The sequence below is a fragment of the Terrapene carolina genome, unplaced genomic scaffold, assembly GCF_002925995.2.
Source record: "Terrapene carolina triunguis isolate 2854851 unplaced genomic scaffold, T_m_triunguis-2.0 Scaffold374, whole genome shotgun sequence".
In the NCBI taxonomy this organism is placed as follows: Eukaryota; Metazoa; Chordata; order Testudines; family Emydidae; genus Terrapene; species Terrapene triunguis.
The window spans coordinates 10106053-10128135 of NW_020664725.1; the positions used below are offsets into that span (position 1 = coordinate 10106053).

Here is a 22083-nt window from a genome sequence, read left to right on the forward strand (position 1 = left end):
AACAAAAGCATGAAAAACCAAGTTTCTTTTGGTTTTCAGCCAAAAATGTTTTAGGTTTTGGCAATTTTGGATCAAAACTTGTTTGGGTTTCCATAGGAAGTCGTCATTTTCCACTGAAAGTTTCAACAATAATGAAAAATGTCTTTGTTTTCATTTTTTTTTAATTGACCAACTCTAGTGGCCACTTCTCTAAACATATGGGCCTAAATGACAGCCAACATCACACAGTGTATGTGGCAGAGCAAAAAATCTAACCAAAGAGTTCCAACGCCTAAACCTATGCTCCATCTTCCTAGAGAGACGTTGAATAAGACAAAAATGTTCTGCAAATATTTGTTTTATTTTAAATAAAATTTGCTGTGAGCGGGCTACTGCCCCATTTGCGTCACTTCCTATGAACATTCCAGACACTGGGGTTTTTTTCTGGCATCTTGAAAGTGAATTTCAATGTCACCTACATGAATGTGAGTGGCAAATTAATTTTAAATGCACATGCACGTTTGCTTGCTAGCTCATCCAATCAGGAAACAACACCAGATGATTCATCTGACCAATCGAAACTAAGCTCTTTTTTTGGATTTTTCATGACACACAGTAAAAAAATCAAAAAGCTGTTTAGTCAACATTAGACTAATGAATGAATTGGAGGAAACGGTGACCTGCTCACGGATATTCAGTCAGCAGCAAAAGAGGTTAAATTCATCAGATAAATTATTTGCTCAGCTCTTCACTAGACCACACATGCTGAAATAGCTGGGGTTTACTTTAGTGTAAATGTATCTGACAGATGGCTGCCAGACATTACAATGGACCCAATCACTTAAAAGAGTCTCCCTGTCTAGAAGCTGAGTGTGCATTTTTCATGTCACTGCAGCTGAGCCTCCAGAATCAAGCTGTGGGACCCTGGTAGTCTCAAGGAAAGTAACTGTACCAGGTGAGGGAACGTCCCAGTGATAGGAGAGATGCAGAACTTCTTGCCAGATGTTATTGCCATGAAGAAAGATGAGAGACGTGCTGGGGGGGTTAAAGGGAGTGGAAATCAAGAGGCTGGCGTTCTAGTCTCAGCTCTGTCCCTGACTCACTGTATGACCTACCGCAAGGCATTGTTTTGCAATGAGAAAGAGCCATTGATGGAGGCAAAATAACACTACGGGACCAATTCTGGACCTCATCACTTATATGCTGCTCTGTTGGGGCTGGCAAGGAGCCACAGAGGGTTGGAGGAGAATTCTCTTGATTCAGGAGCAGCATAGGGTCAATGTAAGCAGTCCCAGCAAAGGGGACATGCCCAGACAGGGACCAAATCATAGATCGGAGACAGCATGCTCATCCTGCTGAGTGCTGCTGGTATTCTGGGCTGTAGCAAAGCCCATAGGCAGCCCTGGGGAGCCTGCTGTAAGTGAGAGCAGCCCCCCGTGGCTACAGTAACTTATGCAAGAGCCTGTTTTGACCTCCACAGCAGCCCAGAATCCAGATGATGGAAAGCCACCTTTGCCCCCCCGGCCTCTCCTCCTGTTGAGTCGCACCTTCTGTGCTGTGTCTCTGAGAGGGTGCAGCACAGAATCTGCCCCTTGCTCTAATCATGGTATTTCAGTTCCTTTGTGCTCGGTGTATTGCAGGGAGACATGAACGTGAACTTGGCCCAGAATAACTCCCCTAGGAGCCATGGTTCCTTGAAGCAAAACCACTCCAAGAAATAGGCAAATATTGAGGCCCTGGAGTTTACCTGCATACGAAAGCCACTTGGATTTATTTGCATTCACCGGGGGCCAGAACACATAGCCCTTGTGTTAAATTACCCTCCAGGTCAAACCCTGGCAGGAGACTTTCAGCCATTCCCTGCAGGCCCATGTTTCCCTCCCCATGTGATAAGAGCTGAGCTTAAACTGTGCTCCTTGGGGATTTCAGGAATGCATTTTCAAACAGAGCTTTTCATTGCTCTGTAATCCCAGTGCAGCCCAGGTCAGTGTCACAGTGACAGATGAGGGAGATATTGAGTGACAGGGGTTCAGAGCCTGTGAAGAGACTAATGCCCGGGGGAGGGGGGGTGTCTGGTGGTTGTCTCTGCATTTTGAGGGGTGTTGTTCAGTGGAATATCTGAAAACGTGTATCCTCTGGAAAATGGTCTCTTCTTGGTTTGGAGCTGTGCAGGGTTGCAAAGAGCTCCTTCTGTGAAGAGATGGGTATCTATCTCCTACATTACTGAACCAAGGGAAAGGGCTCAGATGCAGGTTGCTTAAGAAAAGATGTTTTTACGTGTGGTTAATAATACTTTTCACCTAAAGGTCTCCGAGCTCTTGCCAACCATTAATTATTTAAGCCTTACGCCCTCTCCCCTTGACACCGGTAAGTATTATCATCTGCTTTACAGCTGGGGAAAGTGTGGCACAGACTTGCCAAAAGTCCATCCTTTGGGCCAAGTCCAGAAGTCTTTCATTCATAGCAGGGGTCTCAAACTCAATTTACCCTAGGGCCAGTGCCAGTCCTCAAATCCTCCCAGCGGGTCAATAATGTCACTGAAGATGGTGTTCAGAAAAGAAAATGTTTATATTGTATTTTTTATTTAGAATTTCTTAGAAATAATAAAACTGTCATACAACTTTATACAATTCTTTGCCTGCCAGAGAGTTTTTAGTGTTTGCCAGACACCTGGCAACGCTTCAGTTCTGTCAGTTTGTTGATGTTTGGCCTCAGTGACTGAGCAGTTGAAACCTTCAGGATTGCAGCAAGGTGTGCGTCAGATAGTTGTGTTCGGTACTTTGACTTGTTTATATTAATTGTGGAAAAAAGTGACTCTGCCCAGCGACTAGTGATGCTGCCCCCATGGCTAACTCTGCCCAGCGACTAGTGATGGTATCCCTGTCCCTCTCCCCCAGCCAATGGGAGCTGTGGGGGGCGGTGCCTGCAGCAGACATTGCCGGCAGCGTGGCTGCATGTGTCTCTCCTCTGTGGGCCGCAGTGGGGAGGTTCTCGGGCCTTTGAGACCCCTGATTCATAGATTAGAAGGCCAGAAGGGACCACTGTGAGCATCTTGTTTGACCTCCTACATAACGCATGCAAGTCTTATAGTTAAGAGAATGCAAACCGTTCCAACAGTAGATTAGACAGGAGTTGAACTTGCTGCTACAAACCGTTCCTCTTTTCACTGATCCATGAAGCTCTTCTTTAGGGCCAGATTCCTCCCTGCAAGCAGGGGCTAATCAGGAGAGCACTCCGAGGCTCCCCCTCGCAAAGTTTCTCTCTGACTATTCTGCAGGGTTGGTCCCTCCCCCTCTGAACAGGTTACAGATCTGCCTCCAAACCACATGAATGATGAATCCGCAGGGATCTGAATCTGCATGGAGGCACTTGCTCTGTTATCTCCTTGCTCAGGACATTCCCTGGGAGTTCCAGTGAATGTGAGCTACTAGGGTGCTAGAATTGTTGCCAGTGATCTGTCCCCAAGAACAGAGGAACAACGTAAAGGTAAAGTATAAAGACACTTCTCCCCAACTTCTTAGGTCCTGCACCAAGTACTGTTCAGCTGGACCCAATGACCAGGGTACTTAGAGCAACCTGTAGTGGGTTTAGGATATGTCAGAGAAAGTGCAGATTAAATACGAGTTCAATGTTCAATTATAAATCCAGCAGATGCAAAAAGCAGGATAACAAATACAAATGTGTACAATAATTCATCACACAGAGCCTAATTAATAATGATCATCATTCTTCTCTCTGTTTTAGAATGGGGAGAATCCCATATTTCATTACATCTACTAGACCAGTGGTCTCCCTTGCACAGCCACATCATTTTCTCATACCTCCCACTTGTGCCAGTAGCTGAAGCCACTCTTGATGCAAACAGCTCGTGATGTGAGGGAGTTGGTTGGTCATGTTGCCGTAGGGGCTTCCCAGGGTCTGGATGAGGACAAGGGAAAAGTTCAATGACACTTTTATTTAAGTTGAAGTCTATGTTGTGGTCATTGAGGGGAAGGTGAGAATTCAGAGTCTCTGCGGCAGAGGTTAGCTGGACATGAACGAGGGTTACCCATTCCTCCTAGGCTTAGCTGTATATACTCCACCTGACCTTTACAGTATGTTCCTTGATAACATGCCTGACCTTTTCAAATCTAATTAGCAAATACGCTCAATTGTTGCCCAAATGCCGTATTTGTCTTTTTTCTCCTCTGTTCCGCATGTTGGAAACTCTGCTTGCTCACCAGAGCTCAATGATGTACCGTAGCTCTCAGTCAGAGCGTCCTTACTCTAAGGACACTGATCCCCAGATGCAAAGGGCTCTGCCTCTTTTTTCAGCCATACCTACAGTATCCCTGACTGTGAAAGTGGGACACGTGCCTAACAGAACTGCATTCCTCTTTTGCGCAAAGGTCACAGGCATATTTGGCAGGCATGGCACTCGTATGTTCCCATCCGGGGCTTCCCTCAGCAATGGCCTTAGGCTCATGAAGCCTTTGCTGTTGGACAGTGCCCTGTGCACTTAAGAACATGCCAAACAAACAAATGCTTCAAAGGATGGCTTAAGAACCCTGCAGCATAGGCAGACGTAGCATAATCTGTCACCCACATAGGTCTCTAATAGTCAGAAGAGGCTTAAGCCCTGAATCACAAGGTTTAATATTCCTTCCAAAATGTGCTGCCATTTTGATAATTCTGGATATTCCTGGTATCCATACAAATATCCAGTCTTTGTTAGGTTCCCCTCACCGTCATCCTCACAACACCGCTGTTAGATAGAGAAGTGCTGTTACCCCCTACTACACAGATGAAGAGCCGAGCCCAAGGTCACATAGTCTGTGGCAACTCTGGGGTCCTGAATCCCAGGTTAGCATGCCAATTACTGCACCGTTCTTCCTTTCAACGATGATGGCATAAGGTCTGTGAATGAACCATTGTGTCTTGGATCTGGGCATTTAGACCTCACAGAAGGCCACAATGAGCTACTCAGGATGGAGAAGAAGATGCAGTTTCTGCCCTGAGGAGCTTACAATGGAAAGAGGCAGCAACAGAAAGCAAGATGGGAGCCATAGAGGAAGGTTCTATTTACTGTTGTTGTTTTATCAGTTGTGTGTGTGACCGGGTGGACATGTTAATTGTGGGAGATGAATCGGAGGGTGGTTTTTTGTTGTTTTTTTGCTGAGGTGGTTTAACCTTTGCGAGCTTCACAGAAAAAGTCTGTTTTAGTCTCCAAGAAAACAAACCCCAAACCAAGAACCAGTCTCCTTCCCTTTCGGTTGAACAGGTGGGTGGGTTAACTAAGTGCTACACCATGTGCTTGAAATGATAACTTGACCCTCCTTCCCTGTCGCAATGGGATAGGGGAAGTTTTTGTTACAGAATATTCAGTTAATACTGTGCACAGTAAATAGAGGAAAAGGTAGGGTAATGAACTACATAGTTTCTATCTGTGGCACTATTGTCCTCTGCTGGATAGAATCAGAACTGCTTTACTATATTCCAGATCCCCATACTGCTAGTATATAATGCAGATTCCTCTTTCACTCAAATGGTGCTTTTGGAGAAAGAATTTGAGTTTTTAACCCTTCCACCATCAGGATGTTCAAAGCAGAGCTGCTTTGAAAATGGGGGGAAAGATTTGGTGAAAAATTCAAAATTTCAAAGATGTTTCTATTCCACAGGGTTTGAAATGGATCCATTTTCATTTTTTAAAAAAAATTCAAGATATTTTTAACTAATTTTTTATTGAAATTGTTTTCAAACCATTTTCTTTACCAAAACCCCCAGTTTTGAGTAAGAAAACATGTTATTTGGTACATAACAAAAGCAATTAAAAATGATTTGATAAACATAGTTAAAAAGGTCATGGAATATTTCACTAAAACAGAAAACTTCAATGATGTCAACATTTTTTTGTGAAAAGTTTTGTTTTTGAAGAAAGGCCATTTTTCAATGAAAAAATGTTTAGTGCAAAAAATTGTTAACATTATTTAGTTCCAACTAAGTGTGGTGTGCACCACTGGGGTAACAAGTCCTAAGTGGTCATAGATTTGTTACAGTATTCATCTTGCATATTCAAGGAAACAATTTAGTAGTTTATATTCAGTGCAGGTGCAGCAGTCTATTCAATACCTTTAGTCCATTAGCATAGGGAGGAAGATTAGGATGTTTAAAAATAGGGATTAGAATAGGGTGACCAGATGTCCCGATTTTATAGGGACAATTCTGACATTTGGGGCTTTTTCTTATATAGGTGCCTATTACCCCCACCCCGGGTCCCAATTTTTCACACTTGCTATCTGGTTACCCTAGATTAGAATTACCTTGCTTAGGTTGTAAAACAGTAGTTGATAACACATATTGCAGAAAACTTTCCTTGGCCCAAATGTGATCACATTTCCTGGCACACTTACTGTCAGATCCTCAGCTGGCATAAACTGGCATAGTTCCACTGAAGACAAGGCAGCGACATTCATTTGTATCAGCCGAGGATTTGACCCTCAAATCATAAATTTCAATCTAGTTGGGGATGGAATCCTTTCCAGACCATTGCTGTGAGTGTGCGCGCGCGTGTGTATGTGTGTGTGTGTAATGTACTGTACCTGTTCTTTCAGGTAGTCATTTCAAACTAAGAATATATCTAATCAGTAGCAAGCCAGTGTGAAAAACATTTGGTCAAGTCTGGCATTATTATATTTTTCATTTATTTAGCACTTAGCAATACATTCTTCTTGTATTCTCTGATCCTGAATTTTCAGTCCCTTTATGAACTTCAAAGATACTGGTAGCTATTGTGCCATGTTGCTACATATCAGTTAAAACAGTTGCTGTGTTCTGCCTCAGAGGTGGCTTCCCTTCCATGGTGGGAAAAGTCCTTCCAAACAGTGTATGCCTTTCTCCTATGAGTAGCTCTTTTGAAGTCAGTGGGATTGCTTGCATGAGCAAAGTGTGCAGGATTTGACTTTCAGTGTGTAAATCTGATTGTAAAGAGCCTTGGGATCCTTCTGGACACAATGCCTTTTACAGAAATGTGAGCTGAGTGTTTTTTCAGTGTAACACAAACTAGCATTCAGTACCTCGATGAGCCAGGGGGACAGCAAAGATGCCTGCTTTCCAATATCCACATGCCTGCTTATCTGTCAATATATAAAGTGGGATTTACATTCCAATACACTCCTTGCTTTGCTTGGGCGGGTGATGTGACTCATGGAGTGTGATACATGGAGCTCTGCCTCTTGTCTTTTGGAAGACAGCGCTATGCGTATAGAATTAATTCCTCATGGTAGTGGAAAAACATGGGAAAGGATGAACGGAGCAGATAGTAGTCTCATTTCCAACCCAAATTCCTAAGGGATTGCTTGCAGCTGGCATTGTGCTAGGCCAAACCCTGAGAGGGATGTGGAGAATGGCATAAAATAATACTAATAAGTTTACTCACGGCTTGATCCTCCTCTTACTTATAGTCATGTAAATCAGGAGAAACTCCACTGAAGACGGTGGAATGACATTACTGTAAAACAAGAAGAGAATCAGACCCTTAGCATTTACATTCCATCTTCCAAAAGCTTTGCAAGCATAAACTAATTAATTAATTCTCACACTTTCCCTGTGTAGTGGGAGAGTATTATTAGGCCCATTTTAAAGGTGAGGAAACTGAGACAGAGCAGGTTAGGTGATTGATGCAAGGCTACAGAGGGAATCTAGTCCAATCTCGGATTAGATTTTAGTAGTTCCTGGTACCCAGTCCTGCGCTTAGCCACAAGCCCACACCTCTCATTCAAAAAATGATCCCTTGGAGCCACACAGAATTTAATGTATCTTTTTCACAAGACTAACGGGGAGGTTCTGCTGTTCGTTTCCTGCCCTAGAGTAAACTGTGGCTGCATGTTTGAGAGTGGGTGGGAATATGAAAAGTGACAGAGTGCTAATACATTAGGCATTCATTTTGCATCATATTAGCAAAGCTTGTACTGGATAAGTGAAATGTCATACCCTGTTAACACACAATTATGGGAATATAACTGAGCATTTCACTAAGGTAACATGAAAGTGGTTAACAGGGATGAAGCTTGTACCTTGGAAGTGCATTAGTCTTCACTGTGGATTATTGCTGCAGCAATAAAGAGATGCAATAAAGCACTCACAGTTTACTTTGGAATAGCTTTTCTTTGTCTTTAAAAAATGAAATCCACCCTCCTGTGAAGACAAACAGCAAAGGAAATGGAGCCATAGGCCAGCATTTTTTGGAGAACTTTTGTCTTGCTTTGGAGCCTAAAACAACAACAAAAAATTGGCTTGATAGGGGTTTGTTCAGAAGCAACTCTTTTATTACCCTCCCAAATGTAACTTTCCAGTCTTTCTTTGCCCTGAATTTTCAGAACTGAACATCTCAGTTGAGCCCCCACATTCCATCTTTGGGCCCTCCAGTTGACGAGGAAAGTACAGACTTGGGCCACTCCACGGCCCTTTGAGTAGGGTTACCATCTGTCCGTATTTCCCCGGACACGTCCGGCTTTTGCGTCTTTAAATAGCCGTCTGGGAGGAATTGGTAACAAGGTTAAAATGTCTGGGTTTTTTTTCTCCCTCGCCTCCCTCCCTTCCATGCAGAGTGCGGCTGCTGATTGGGCGGCTGGGCCGATTGACCCACTCCCATTGGCCTCCAGCAGCCAGAGCCCTCCCCTGCTCCCCCCTCCCTCTGTCTGCAGCCCTGTGTAACACCCAAACCAACCCACCGGGCAGCGTGTTTTGCAAACACGTGGAGCCAGAATGGTAAGGGGAGTCCGGGGGGGGGGCAGTCAGGGAGCGGGGGAGTGTTGGATGGGTCCCCGGCCTCCACCTGCCACCCCCCGCTCCACGCATCCCCTCCCGTGGGCCCCTCCTCCCTGCCTGCCTCTCCCTTGTCTGCTTGTACTGCCAGAGCCAGCAGCAACTGCTGTCTGCTGCCCCCGGGTCCTAGTGCCCCCATCCACTAATGGGAAGACAGGCTGCCCTTACCCTGCCCTTTCACCCTAGCCCTGAGCCTCTCCAACACCCCAAACCCCTCAGCCCCAGCCCTCATCCCCCCGCACCCTAATCCCCTGCCCCATCCCTGAGCCCCCTCCTGCATCATGAACCTCTCATCCTCAGACCCACAGCCCTCACCCCTGCATCCCCTCCTATCCCCAAACTCCCTCCCAAACCCCCTCCCCCTTTCCCACACACCCCCTCCTGCCCTCAAACTCCCTCCCAAAGCCTGCACCCCCTCCCTTTGCACTGCCTCCCACCCCCAAACTCCATCCCAAAGCCTGCACCCCTCACCCCCTCCTGCACACCCACCCCCTGCCCCAGCCCGGAGCCTGCACCCAGCACCCAAACTCTATCCCAGAACCTGCACCCTGCACCCCTCCTGCACCCTAATCCCCAGCCCAGGACCTGCACCCCAGACCTCCTCCCCCCACCCAACTCCCCTCCCAGAGCCTTAGGCAGGTGGGGGGGTGGATTCTGGGCACCACCAAAATTTCTACAATCCTGCCACCCATGCGAGTGGATAAGGGTCGGGACAGTCAGGGGACAGGTAGGGTCCTAGGGGGGGCAGTTAGGGTGGGGGGTTCTCAGCAGGGGGGGTTGGAGTTCTGAGGGGGGCAGTCAGGGGGTGGGAAGTGGGAGGGAGTGGATGGGGGCGGGGGCAGGGCTAGGGCTCCCCCCCCCAGTGTCCTCTTTTTTGATTGTGGAAATATGGTAACCCTACCTTTGAGCATGAGGTGGGCATGCAGTGGAGGTCTCTACATTTTGAAATAAGGCTCCCTGTAAAGACTCCAGTCTGAGGTTTGCACAGCTACTCAGCTGCATCTCCACTGAAGTCAATAGAATTGTATCGGGGTAAACAAGTGGAGAATCTGAACCCATGGTTTGCACAGGAAAGATATGTACTCTGAGCCAGATCCTCAGCTGGTGTAAATCCACATAGTTCCATTGACCTGACATAGATTTACTCCTGTTAAAGATCCCTGAGACCCAGCCTTTGTCTGTCTTCTCTGTTTGGACTGTACATTCTTTAAGGCAGTGACTGTCTGATTATGGGTGAAAGGCTGACTCCACTGAATGGAAAAGCTTCCAATGACTTCAGTAGGGCCAGGATTTCACTCCATGTGTTTAGCACAATGGAACCCTAACGTCAGATGGCAGCCTCCAGGTGCTCCTGTAATACAAACAATATGTAATCACAATACATAATAATGAGAGGCAATGTGTTGTCTAATGCTTAGTACAGGCTCCTGAGAGTCAGGTCACTTGGCATGAAATCCAGGCTCCACTGAAGCCAATGACAGTTTTGTCACTGACTTCAATGGGGTCAGGGTTTCACCCTTAGTTTCTATTCCTGCATCTGACACTGATTCACTCCATGGCTTTGGGCAAGTCACTTCACCTCTCTGTGACTCTGTTTTCCCATCTGTTAAATAAGTTAAATACCTGCCTCACTGGCACGATGCTAAAGCTTAATACATTCATGCTTGTACAGTTCTTTGTCTTCCTCAAATGGAAGAGACTATAGAAATACAAAGTGTCTTATTTCCTTCCTCATCCTCATCTTTCCTCTCATATTCTCAACCTTGCTTTAAATCGGGGGTATTTGATGAAGAAAAGCCAGCAAAATGTCTCATATTTTCATGGAGATCTGTCCCATTCTCTCTCTTCCTCAATGCACAGCTTTGTAGGGCACCCAGAGTGGCATAGATTCCATCACTGGCTGTGTGACTGTTTGGGGGACAGCCCGTAGGTGTATCAGCGTCCTAATGTATCTGGGAGATGTACTGACAGGTTCTCTGCAAAAATCTGAAACACATAGCCTGAAATGACCAGCTGAATTACTCAGCAGCTTAGCTGAGCTATGTTACTGTAAAGATTAGAAGCAGACACCTTGACTCTTTTACCAATAAAACACCTGGACTTTTAGCTAGCAGGCTAAAGGACTTCATGCCTTGCATTGTATAAACATTCTAAAATTGGATGAAGATGAAGTTCTAGCATCTTGTTTTCTGTTTACTTTGGTCTCGAAGGCTGTAAACCTGACACCTTTTACTAGCACTAAACATTCATTTGAAAATTAAAACAAAACCAAAAAACAATCCCAGTGCCTAGACACTGTTTGCCTCCACAGAGTCCCTACCTAAATCAGAGTCCAATTTCTTTCTTGTTTTCCACCATCCCGCCTCAAGAATCTGGATGAAATCCTGACTCTACTGAAATCAATGACAAAGCTTCCGTTGACCTCATTAGGGCCAGGATTTCACCCTTTTGTTTTCAGAAATTTGAATGTAAGATCTTTGGGACAGAGACTGTCTTCCGCGTTATGTTTGTAGACCCCCCAGCACAATGGGGTTCCAGTTCTGGTTGAGCTTCTGAGCACTACTGTTCTAGAAAACACCATAATAATATGTTCCTTGGAGCCTTTGTAGAACATTGCATCATTCCTTGGACTACTTTTTTTTTTTTTTAAATAAATGACTAGAACTATTTAGTATGGAAAAAAGAGTAACAGAGGATCTGGTAGTGGTATATATGGTCAAAAATAGTATAGAGAGTGTTTGCCCACTCCATATTGTAGGAACAAGAGGCACCTGATGGAATTAAAAGTAAATGTAGAATTGTTAACCCATGGAACTTGCTGCTGCAGGATCTCATTGAAGTAAATACTGTACATCAGTACTAATAATAGTAATATAACAAAAGGATTAGACCCTTATGGAAATAAAGATAGCATCTGCAGTAATTTTAACCAGGAAAATATTAAAAGAGCTATCAACCCTTATGCTTTCAGGGCATAATCGGATCACTAATCAGGAAATGTCATCCTTAACCCCCATTCATAGCATTGCATATTGATTGGTGTATTTTAAATGTGGAGGAGATTCTATTTGATTCTATTCTAAATAGGTTTTTATACTTCCCTCACCACCATAGCATCTAAGCACCTTCCAGTTGTGCATCAAGCAATGATACTAATATCTGTCGCGTGTGCTTCATTTTCTCCCTCATCCTCTCCCAGGGGGAGAACTGTGTGCGCCATGAAGTGTTTGGTTTTGGTAATTTGTTTGTTTTAATGAATTTACAGTTAGGAAGAAGCTACTGCACTAGATGGACCGTTGATCTGTTCTGGTTATGGCAGCTCCTATGTCTCTCATCTTTAGAGGAAACATCAGATGCTACACACTGTTCATATCAGATTACCTGCCTTTTTCTCATGTGTTACCCTCCATGACTTCCACTTGACTGGGCTGTCTGTCCATTTCTAGCCAATCCACCCAGTCAGAGGCCTGTGTTTAGAAGGACTAAAACAGCAATAAGAGCTTCATGCAAAACTCACGTGTTCTCTTCCCCATTGAAAAGTAGTAATAAAAGCCGGCATCAAAGCAGATATATTTAACTAAAATAATAATAGTTTTGGTGATATTGGTTCATAGAGAAAAGCAAAATGCCATCACCTTCTTATCCCCTAATGGTATTACGTATATTTCTGAAATGGCTTCTGAATGATCCGGCAAAGATATCCATTGGTGCAGTGATAATGCCCTGGAGTTCACAATCCCACTGAATTCAGCAAGGGGCTAAGAGGCCCATGCTGTGGGAACCTTTTGCAAGATGAAGACCTGAGTATGCATCTGCTTTCCGACTTAGACAAGTACCCTGCACAATTGCCCAGTCTAGCTCTACAAGAGACAAGAGAAGGTGCGCAGGAGCAGTGCAAAGAGGCTGTAGCACCGCTGGACGTATTTGCGTCTGCATATGCGCAGGGCCACCCAGAGGATTCAGGGGGCCTGGGGCAAAGCAATTTCGGGGGCCCCTTCCATAAAAAAAGTTGCAATACTATAGAATACTATATTCTTGTGGGGGCCCCTGTGGGGCCCAGGGCAAATTGCCCCCTTGCCCCCCTCCCTCTGGGCGGCCCTGCATATGCGGACCAGGCCCTCCTCTGACATCTTCATCCCTCCCATCGTATAATGCCCCTCTCTGGCTCTTGTCACAGAGCGCCTGAGGAGTGGTTCCTCTGAAACATATTTGGATGAGCCAGAACAAGGGAGGCCAACTCCCTCCCCACCAACTCCCACAGCTGGTGGCGTTTCTTTTGGTAGGAGTCTGCATAGCACCAGCCAGATTTTAGCCCACCTGCCCTCCCCCTCAGTCCCTGTTAGCTTTTAAAAATGAATGTTTTCCTTCATTAAACTGTATTTTTCTGTTCTGCTGGGGCCTGATTAACTCCTCGGCAGCTTTGATTCCAAAAGCCTCACATCATCACTTGGAAACACTGCGACACGCATGTTCCTTCAGTTTTATTTCATTGCTGTGCAGGATGGAATCCTGTTCTCAAGCCTCAGTCCCAAGCACATGTGATTTCAATCAGAGAGAGGACCTCTGCAGGGCTGCATTTGTGTGGGTGGGATCTGCTGACCTCTGTGTTTTGACACAGCTCTGCCGTCCCTGCGGGAGCTGACTTCAAGCTCACATTTTTTATTCGCGACGCTTTCGTCTCGCAACCAAATTCTTGAAATCAGAGAGAGGCAGAGTGGGGCAGGCGGCAGGCAGCACGCACTGACGGCTGGATCTTGCTCACTCGGCGCGTTCAAGCTCTTGGGAGAAGGTGACCCCTGACCCATATCCCTCTGCTGGCCAAGGAATACAAAAAGCAGATGTCCCACAACATAGTCTTGGCTGAACTAATTACCCTTAGGAGACTTCCATCCACCCCCAGCTCCTCCTCCACTTGCGGAAAAGAATGTCAAATAGCCGTCTGTGTAAAAGGACACCATTTTACATTTCTTTGGACTTCAAATGCTGTGGAGGGTAGCGAAGTGTTGGGACTGGAATCATGAATGGCAATGGGAAACATAACATAAAAGGAGGGGATAGGGTCTAATGGTTAATGTCAGGGCTACACAGAGGTTTTTAGGGGCCCTGGGCAAAATTTGAAACTGAGGGCCCCTCACCCTTCCAAAAAATTGTCACTGAGGGGATCTCAGGGTGGGGGCAAGCTGGAGAGCAAGCCCCCACCACACTCACCTCTGGGCGTTGCAACCTGGGTGTGGGGTTGCAGTGCCACTCAGGTTTGGCTTGTCCACCTCCTGCCTGAAGGGGGGGCTGCCGAGTCAAATTTCAGTGAGTGGCACTGCAACCCTGCCTACCAAGTTGCAACTTTACTCCTTCTGGGAGCCCTCTCAAATGGGGGTGCAGGGCAAACTGTCTCTTTGGCCTCCCTATTTCTTTCCCCCGCTCCCCTGGGCAGCCTTGGTTAGCCCACAGGACTGGGAATCATGAGTCCTGGCTTCTACTCATTGCTCTGGAACCGGTCAATTTAACCTCCCAGTGCCTCATTTTACCCAAATGTAAAATTGGGATGATGATATCTATCCCACGCGGGTGTTGACACAATGTACCTTTGCAAAGTGCTAACCTATTATTTTTAATTGCACAATATTTGTACTAAGAAATGACTGGTCTTGCAGCATAGATATTAATTGCAATGCCCAGTGGGTGGAATAGTTGGATCATAGCTCTATAATGAAACAGTTCTCCTTGGCCTTTGCATCCTTATGGTATCATCCATGAAGTCACAGACAGTCCCCTTGGTAATCCGATCTATTTTGTCACCTAGGCAAGCTTGCTTGGGCAATAGAGAGTCACTTGCACCAAAAATCAAAACTACTCCCAGTCCCAAAGGACCAGTCACTTACAACGGGTCTGGTGTGCCTTAGATCTTACACCAAAGACAACAATTGTAGCCAATCCTGTAATAAACTATCTAACGATGTATTAACTACAAAAGGGAAATGAGAGAGTTATTCACAAGGTTAAAGCAGGTAACATACACACACAAATGAGTTACAGCCTTAAGTTTCAAAAGGCAATAGAAGCTTCTGTAATAAGCAAGCTCTATATGTCCCTTGGGGCTAACCCAGGCTAAACACTGGGAATCTCTTGCTTATGGTTAGAAAACCTTGCCCTTGTCCAGCTTAAAGAAGCAGTTCTTCCTTGTTAAGGCATTTTTATTCCTTTCCCCATTCTGCTTCCAGCTGCAAACTTAGCTGATGGGAGGAATTCACTTGCACGCCTCCTCTTCAAAGGGAGCAAGGGGGTGAGCAATCAACAAACTGTTTTGTCATCTGGTGTTGATGGGCCTTCTCTGCTGGGCAGAGCCTAACGCCTTTTGTTGGAAGCCAGCATCTCACATGTCCCTTTGTCTGGTGATTTACATAGTTACAGAGTCTTAAAAAGCAAACACTTAAATACTACCTTCCTGGGATACAGATGTTATATGTGAGATTAATGCATGCACTAATTTACAAACATTCAATAAAGACTAATCACTAAGCACATTTTTATAATTCTAATACCTATTTTAACAACACTAACACACACAAGCCAGATTAATTCCGGCTACGTGTTTGTCAGTATCCAAGTGAGGCATGGGGACCTTGTGCCAGCATCACAGATGGATTTAAGCATGTGCTTAAGTGCCTTGCTACTCTCCCAAATCATCCAACCAAGTTGATACCTGCCTGATACTAGCACAAGCGGCCTTTGTTTAGCTTCAGTCACAGGGAAATTGCAGGTTACCTGTCTACTTCGCAGACTAACATCGACCTTCTGGAAGAGACTTAGCAACCTACCCCACAGATAAAGCCAAAATAAGGGATAACAAGTGTAGTTGAAGAATCTGCTTGTAAATTAAACAAAAAGGCCACAAAATGTTTTCAAAACCACTTTTAAGAATTCATTTTTCAAATGATCATGGATGGGATATTTTGGACCAGATTCTCAGTGTGTCACTAAGTGTTCCCCATATCCAGAAACCTCTAAAATTTCTCTGGGCCATTCATTCTTTCTCCAGTAGTCCATAAATGATTGAAGCAAAACTTATTTTTTTAAATGTGTAATTTATATTTAATATTAGTCCCTGGTTCAACCTCTCCTCTGAAGCTAATAAAAGATTTAGGTCCAGAAGCGCTTTAGCTTTTAGTATTAGAATTTTCCTATAAATAGAAATGTTGACAAAATATGTTAGTTTCTAATCCCATTCTGTGTGTATGTGTGCATTTGTGCTGTGTGTTCATGCGTGATTATCTGATGTGTTCCTGCATGTGTGTTGAATGTGTGCATGCATTTATATATGTGTGCACCTGTTTCAGATGTGTAAGTAAATGTGGTTTTGCATGTGTATCTTGTACCTCTGTATGAAAGAATGCATGAAAGTGTATGCTGGCACATGTACATGGTATGTGCATTTAAGTACATCCATGTATGTATGTGTATATATATCTTTGGTGAAGGAGTTATGGGCTTTCTCACATTGAGTAGTACCTTACTCCTTGAGTAATCCCACTGATTTCAGTGCACACTGCAGAGGGGAGGGAATGGTACTCTGAGACACCTGACTTTCTGAAAATCATCCCCCTTTAAAGTGTCTCAAGTTGAGTACCAAAAATTGAGGCACTCAAAATCACTTTGAAATTCGTAGAATCGAAGGGACTGCTTCAGGAGGGAGCATGACTAAGGGTTGCAGAATCTGGCCCCATATATTTTAAAAAACACGTTGCTAAAAAGAACTGAAACTTTGTTATTACACTGTCCACCATATACCGTTTAGGTGGGTGAGCTTTTGCGTTGCTTAAAACATTTCTGTAGTTTTAATACAAATGTTAGACTGGGATGAAAGAGCAAACCTCTCTCTTTTGTCTGCAGGGCCTGTGTGGGTGACCAAATCCATTGTCTTTTAGCACAAAGATAAATGTTTAAATATTAAAACTGTTTCACCAAAGTGTTCTGTTATATGATGAGTGACACATCAGCTAGCCTGAGGGCTAAAGAGGACGCTCATTTTTAAGGACTACATGCCCAGATGTGAGCCAAAGCTTATGCAACCTAAGAATTACTGTACAGGATCAGTCATGGGCCTTGCTCGGAATAAAGCTCCCATTGTTGTCCGTGGGAATTTGCTTGACTAAGGAGTGAGTAAAGGTTTTAGAAATCTGAACACTATCGTAATTTTGAAATATATCATGATGCTCAGGATCCATGGAGGACTGTGAGTCAGTGGGGGTGTTGCTGGAGTGAGGAGTCCAGGATCAGACTTCACGTAGCCACTCTGTTAGTAGATGAAACTTCAAGAACTGACCTTTGGGGAAATCATCTGTTGTATCCCTCTAGTAGAGTGCATAATGTCTTATTTGGGTGGATTCTGCCCTCTTGTGGCTGGAAGGTTTCCTAGGGATGGGTGGAAAGATGCTATAGCCCATTGTGCACAAATATTATGGCTCTACTATGCACAGAATCAGCTGCAGGGTACTATATCTGTTGCTTTTGCAAACCAGCAAATGTCTATCCCGACCAGCCTACAGATAACCACACAAACAGTTATGGATGATTTTGCTTCCTTAGGCAATCGCCCATAAGCAGAGCCAGCTGATTTTTATACCCATTAAGTGTTTTAGTTTTTGTTTTTTAATTCCTCTGTTTATAAAATTAGGAGCAAACTCTGAGTTTTCTGGAGTGTTTCTTGATATTTGCTCTCTCCCGTGCCCTCTCTCCCAGCCCCAAACCAGAGAGGATGGAATGCTGTTGCATTTTGGACAATGTGGTATCCCAATGATCTCGCCTAGATATTCCTGGCCAGGGCTTTGAGACACCCAAAGAAGATGCTGCCTCCCTAGGAAATCCAACCCAGGTTATACATGAAGCCCAGTTTGATGGCAAAGAAAGGACTTTGGGAGTTTGGTCAGTGCTGTGTGTGAACACTCCCTGCAGTGGCAGATCAGTTAAGCTCATTGATTAATCACCTAGTGCAGTGGCTCTCAATCTTTCCAGACTACTGTGCCCCTTTCAGGAATCTGATTTGTCTTGCATACCCGCAAGTTTCACCTCACTTAAAAACTACTTGCTTACAAAATTAAAAAAAAAAAAAAAAAATTCAAAAGTGTCAGAACACACTATTACTGAAAAATTGCTGACTTTCTCATTATTACTATATCATTATAAAATAAATCAACTGGAATATAAATATTGTACTTACATTTTAGTGTATAGTATGTAGAGCAATATAAACAAGTAATTGTATGAAATTTTAGTTTGTACTGACTTCTCTAGTGCTTTTTATGTAGCCTATTGTAAAAAGGCAAATAGCTAGATGAGTTGATGCACCCCCTGGAAATCCCTCTGTGTACCCCCAGGAGTACACGTACCCCTGGTTGAGAACCACTGACCTAGTCAGTGCCAGTGGCTTAACTGACGGAGGATCCAGCAATTTAGGCCATAATAGAAAACAAGCGTTTATCTTTAGAAAGAGTAACTAATTGTGCTTGGGGTATGAAAAAAACTGATCCCAATTGTGGTCACTAGAAGCTTTGGCATCAGTGAACCAGCTATAAATTGAATTAGCTTTCCCTTTAGAGAAACCAGCCAACGTGGCTGAGTGCGGCCTCCTCTCGGGCCTGTTGATTCCTGTAGAGAGCAGGGTGGGGGAGATTAATTTGCAGAAGAAATCCACCCATCTTAAACTCTGTGGCAGTAAAGGATGAAGGAGTGCCAGGGTATAAAGGAGGGCGGAGTAGGCGCTGGCTGGGTACCGCCTTCAGTGTGGCTGTGAATGACTGATGTGATAATTTGTCACAGATGCTTTTGGCCATGTAAGAAAATTTTATTTGTAATGAAAACAGGGTGGGGAACTGTAAAATGCATATAAGATGTGTGTGCATGCAACTGGGCATACAAATCCTGATTCTTACCCAGGGAGCAGAGATTTTATAGGCTATGCATGCTGTTAATTCAGAACACACATTAAACCATTCAGCCCCTGTCTTCCCATGTCATTATTGTATCACTATTACATTGCACAGATACCCTGAGCAGTGCCTTTAATCCAAGCACGTGACAAATATCAGTTAAGCAACACGGATAGAAAAACTGAGGCACAGGGAGTGAAGGTCAAACAGCAATTCAGGAGCAGAGCTGGGAACAGGACCGAGGTATCCTGGCTCCAGCATGCATGCTTCTGAGGGTAAAGTTTGTCCCAAAGGGAGGGAGAGAGCAAGCAAGAGAAGTCCAGGGAAGTGTCATTCTTGTTGTGTCTCTCTTGTCCTTACACAAATGTAAAGGAGAGGTTAAAGGTGGAGAAAACCTTTCAGCCTTTCTGAATGTAAATTCTAAGGCAGACTCATAGCGTGGTGAACAGGGCCGCCGAGCGCGGGTTCGGGCCCCGGTGAAAAAAATTTTTCGGGCCCCCCAGCAAGGGCAGACCAGCTAAACAGGGCCGACGAGGGCAGGGGAAGCCGGGCCCCGGGCCCCCTTCCAGACCGCCGGGCCCCAGTAATTTGTACCAGCTTCCCCCCCTCTCATCGGCCTTGGTGGTGAATACAGGTCCCACGGTGTTGCCAACTCTTGCGATTTTCTTCACAGTCTCACAACATTTGTTTTTTTTTCTTAAAGCCCCTGCTCATGGAATCAAGAAATGACAGGAGCTTTCCTTTAATAATAATAATAAATAATAATTAATAAAAAACTTAACAGTCCTCATGTTTGCAGACGAAAGTTTGAAAACATGATCTGACTGCACTCTGAAGTCTCCATACCCAAAAAGAAGCCCACATTTGTTACAAATCTAATTATTTTTAAGGCAATCTCACAATTTTAGGATAGGGTGATCAGATGTCCCAATGTTATACGGACAGTCCTGATATTGTGGGGCTTTGTCTTATATAGGTGCCTATTATCACCCACCCACCCACCTCCTGTCCTGTTTTTTCACACTTGTGATCTTGTCACCCTGTTTTAGGAACCTGACCCATCATTTTTGAATGTTGAGTTTGGCAATACTGTGTTCATGTCTGTCTGCTTAAAGTGCCTTTAAACATGTGGCTACTTCACAGCAGCAATGATGCCTGTCCCTTGGGAACAAGATGAAAGACTAAGACACCATGAAGCTCGAATGTTTGCCTTCAGATAGGTGGTGATCCCACACGTAACAGCACATCTTTTGCCATGCTCGAATTTTACTTTGAAAAACATGTTCAAACGAATCTCAAAACTCCCTGTGAAAACTCAGTCAAAACTGCCATTTTCCACTTGATTTCATGGCTGAACCAGAGATGACCCTGAGGCAAATGCTCAGAACTTTCCCAGTATCCCAGAACTCTGGAGCCGTTTGGATCAAGATCCAAATTAGCATCTCGGGGCTAATTTCTAATCAAAGCCGTGAGATGGGCATGGTTCAGTGCAAAGCCATACTGTAGCCCAGATCTGTTTGGACCAGAGCCTGATTTAGTAACCGTTCCATGAAACTGGGCTTAATTTTGAGTTTGTAAGGAACCCCCAAACAGGTGAGTTTCACAATGACACACGGAGCCCTAATATTAACACAGTGCATGTAAATGTAATGCTTTGCCTGGCATCACCCAGTCTTCCTTTTTCTTGATGTCAGGTGCATGTAAGGATCTGATTCCCTCTAGTGGTCCAAGTTAGGATTTTTTTTGTAATGGTAAACTGTTCGGGACAATCAGGGTTCAGGGCCAGTTCACTAATCTAATTATGCCATGCCTGCTTTACGGAAGATCAGACTTTTATTTCCCGAGCTTGACCTCTTACTTTCAGTGCTGCAATAGCACTGAACTCATCCTCTGGGGTTAGGGAGAGTCTCCCATTACATCACTCATCAGGGACCAGTCTGGCTGCCAGAAGTGGCATTAATGTAAAGGCTGGAAGGCTACACACTGAAATGCAAGCTATTGGGTCATGGAAGTGTAAAAGAAGAAGAAAGTAAAGAAGGAGGCACTCTCAAGCCCGAGGGGGTGCACAGAGGACTGTGGTGTGCTCCAGAGGATGGAGCTAGGCTGTTCTCAGTGGTGGCAGATGACAGAACAAGAAGCAATGGTCTGAAGTTGCAGTGGGGGAGGTCTAGGTTGGATATTAGGAAACACTATTTCACTAGAAGGGTGGTGAAGCACTGGAATGGGTTACCTAGGGAGGTGGTGGAATCTCCATTCTTAGGGGTTTGACAAAGCCCTGGCTGGGATGATTTAGTTGGTGTTGGTCCAGCTTTGAGCAGGGGATTGGACTAGATGACCTCCTGAGGTCTCTTCCAACCCTAATATTCTATGATTCTATGTGGGGAACAAGCTTCATGTGAATTTAGCATTGACAGCTCAGTGGAGACCAAAGTAATCTGTTCTTTGTGCTCAGACACTGGGGCGAATCTAACCTGATGTCAATTTACGTGACACTTTTAATCAGATACAAAGTGTCCAGTAAGCAAAAGTACTGCATTTTCTTTGTTACTATGAAGCAAAGAGTTCCCCAAATCAGCCCCAGCTGAACCTGTTAGTTCATAGATATTTCCTTCCTCTTGGTCACTGACCACCCGTTTGTGTCTTTCAGCTTCCTGTTCAGTTTGGATGTCTGGGGCTCAAACGGAGTTTAAGAGGGTGGCTGAGGAAAACGTCACTCTGCCCTGTCACCACCGTCTGGGCCTCCTGGAGCCAAGAAGCCTGGATATTGAGTGGCTGCTGCATGATTCCAAAGCCGACCAAAAAGTGGTAGGTCTCTGTTCAGCCACAATTAGCATCCACCAAGAAGAAGCCATGTTTCCTTGTTGCATTGAGGGGGAGAAGTTATTCATGTAGGTTGATATCAACACTAGCCTCTGAGCTGGCAATCCTCCTAGTGGAAATGGGCACACAAGAGGAAATGAAGAATGAATCTCTCATCTGCCAGCAGCTGCTCGGCTACTCGTAGCCTCTCATTGGAAAAAGAAAAAAACAGTCCAACACAGAGAAATGGTTCAAAAACATATAGGAAGCTGTGCTTATGGAAAAATTAACACACCAATTACATACCCACCAAAATGGACAGAGGACAGATAGAGACATAGAAAAGTGGTTACCTTTTATTCAGTACTCAGATAAAGTACATTCACCTGCAGAGAAAGCCAGCACCCCTCTCCAGTTGTTTTAAATACTAACATAGACATGCCTGGTCAGTTAAATATGTGTATATTGAGATTTCACTCAGCTTAATAAAATCACTAGAAACGACATAGGTGTTGTAATGATGCTCACTCTGGAATAGGGTAAATCATGTTAAACTGAAAGATCTGATGACTCTATTCCT

The 22083-nt window shown here is 44.6% G+C and overlaps 1 protein-coding gene across 1 annotated transcript in view; it reads left to right on the plus strand.

Annotated features, from left to right (window-relative positions):
- The window catches only part of CLMP (CXADR like membrane protein), a 70841-nt gene that overhangs the window by 35357 nt on the left and 13401 nt on the right, over positions 1 to 22083 (plus strand). The window contains exon 3 of the mRNA XM_024196663.2: positions 21352 to 21509. Within this exon, the coding sequence (XP_024052431.2) occupies positions 21352 to 21509 (158 nt within the window). The remainder of the gene's footprint in view (positions 1 to 21351; positions 21510 to 22083) is intronic.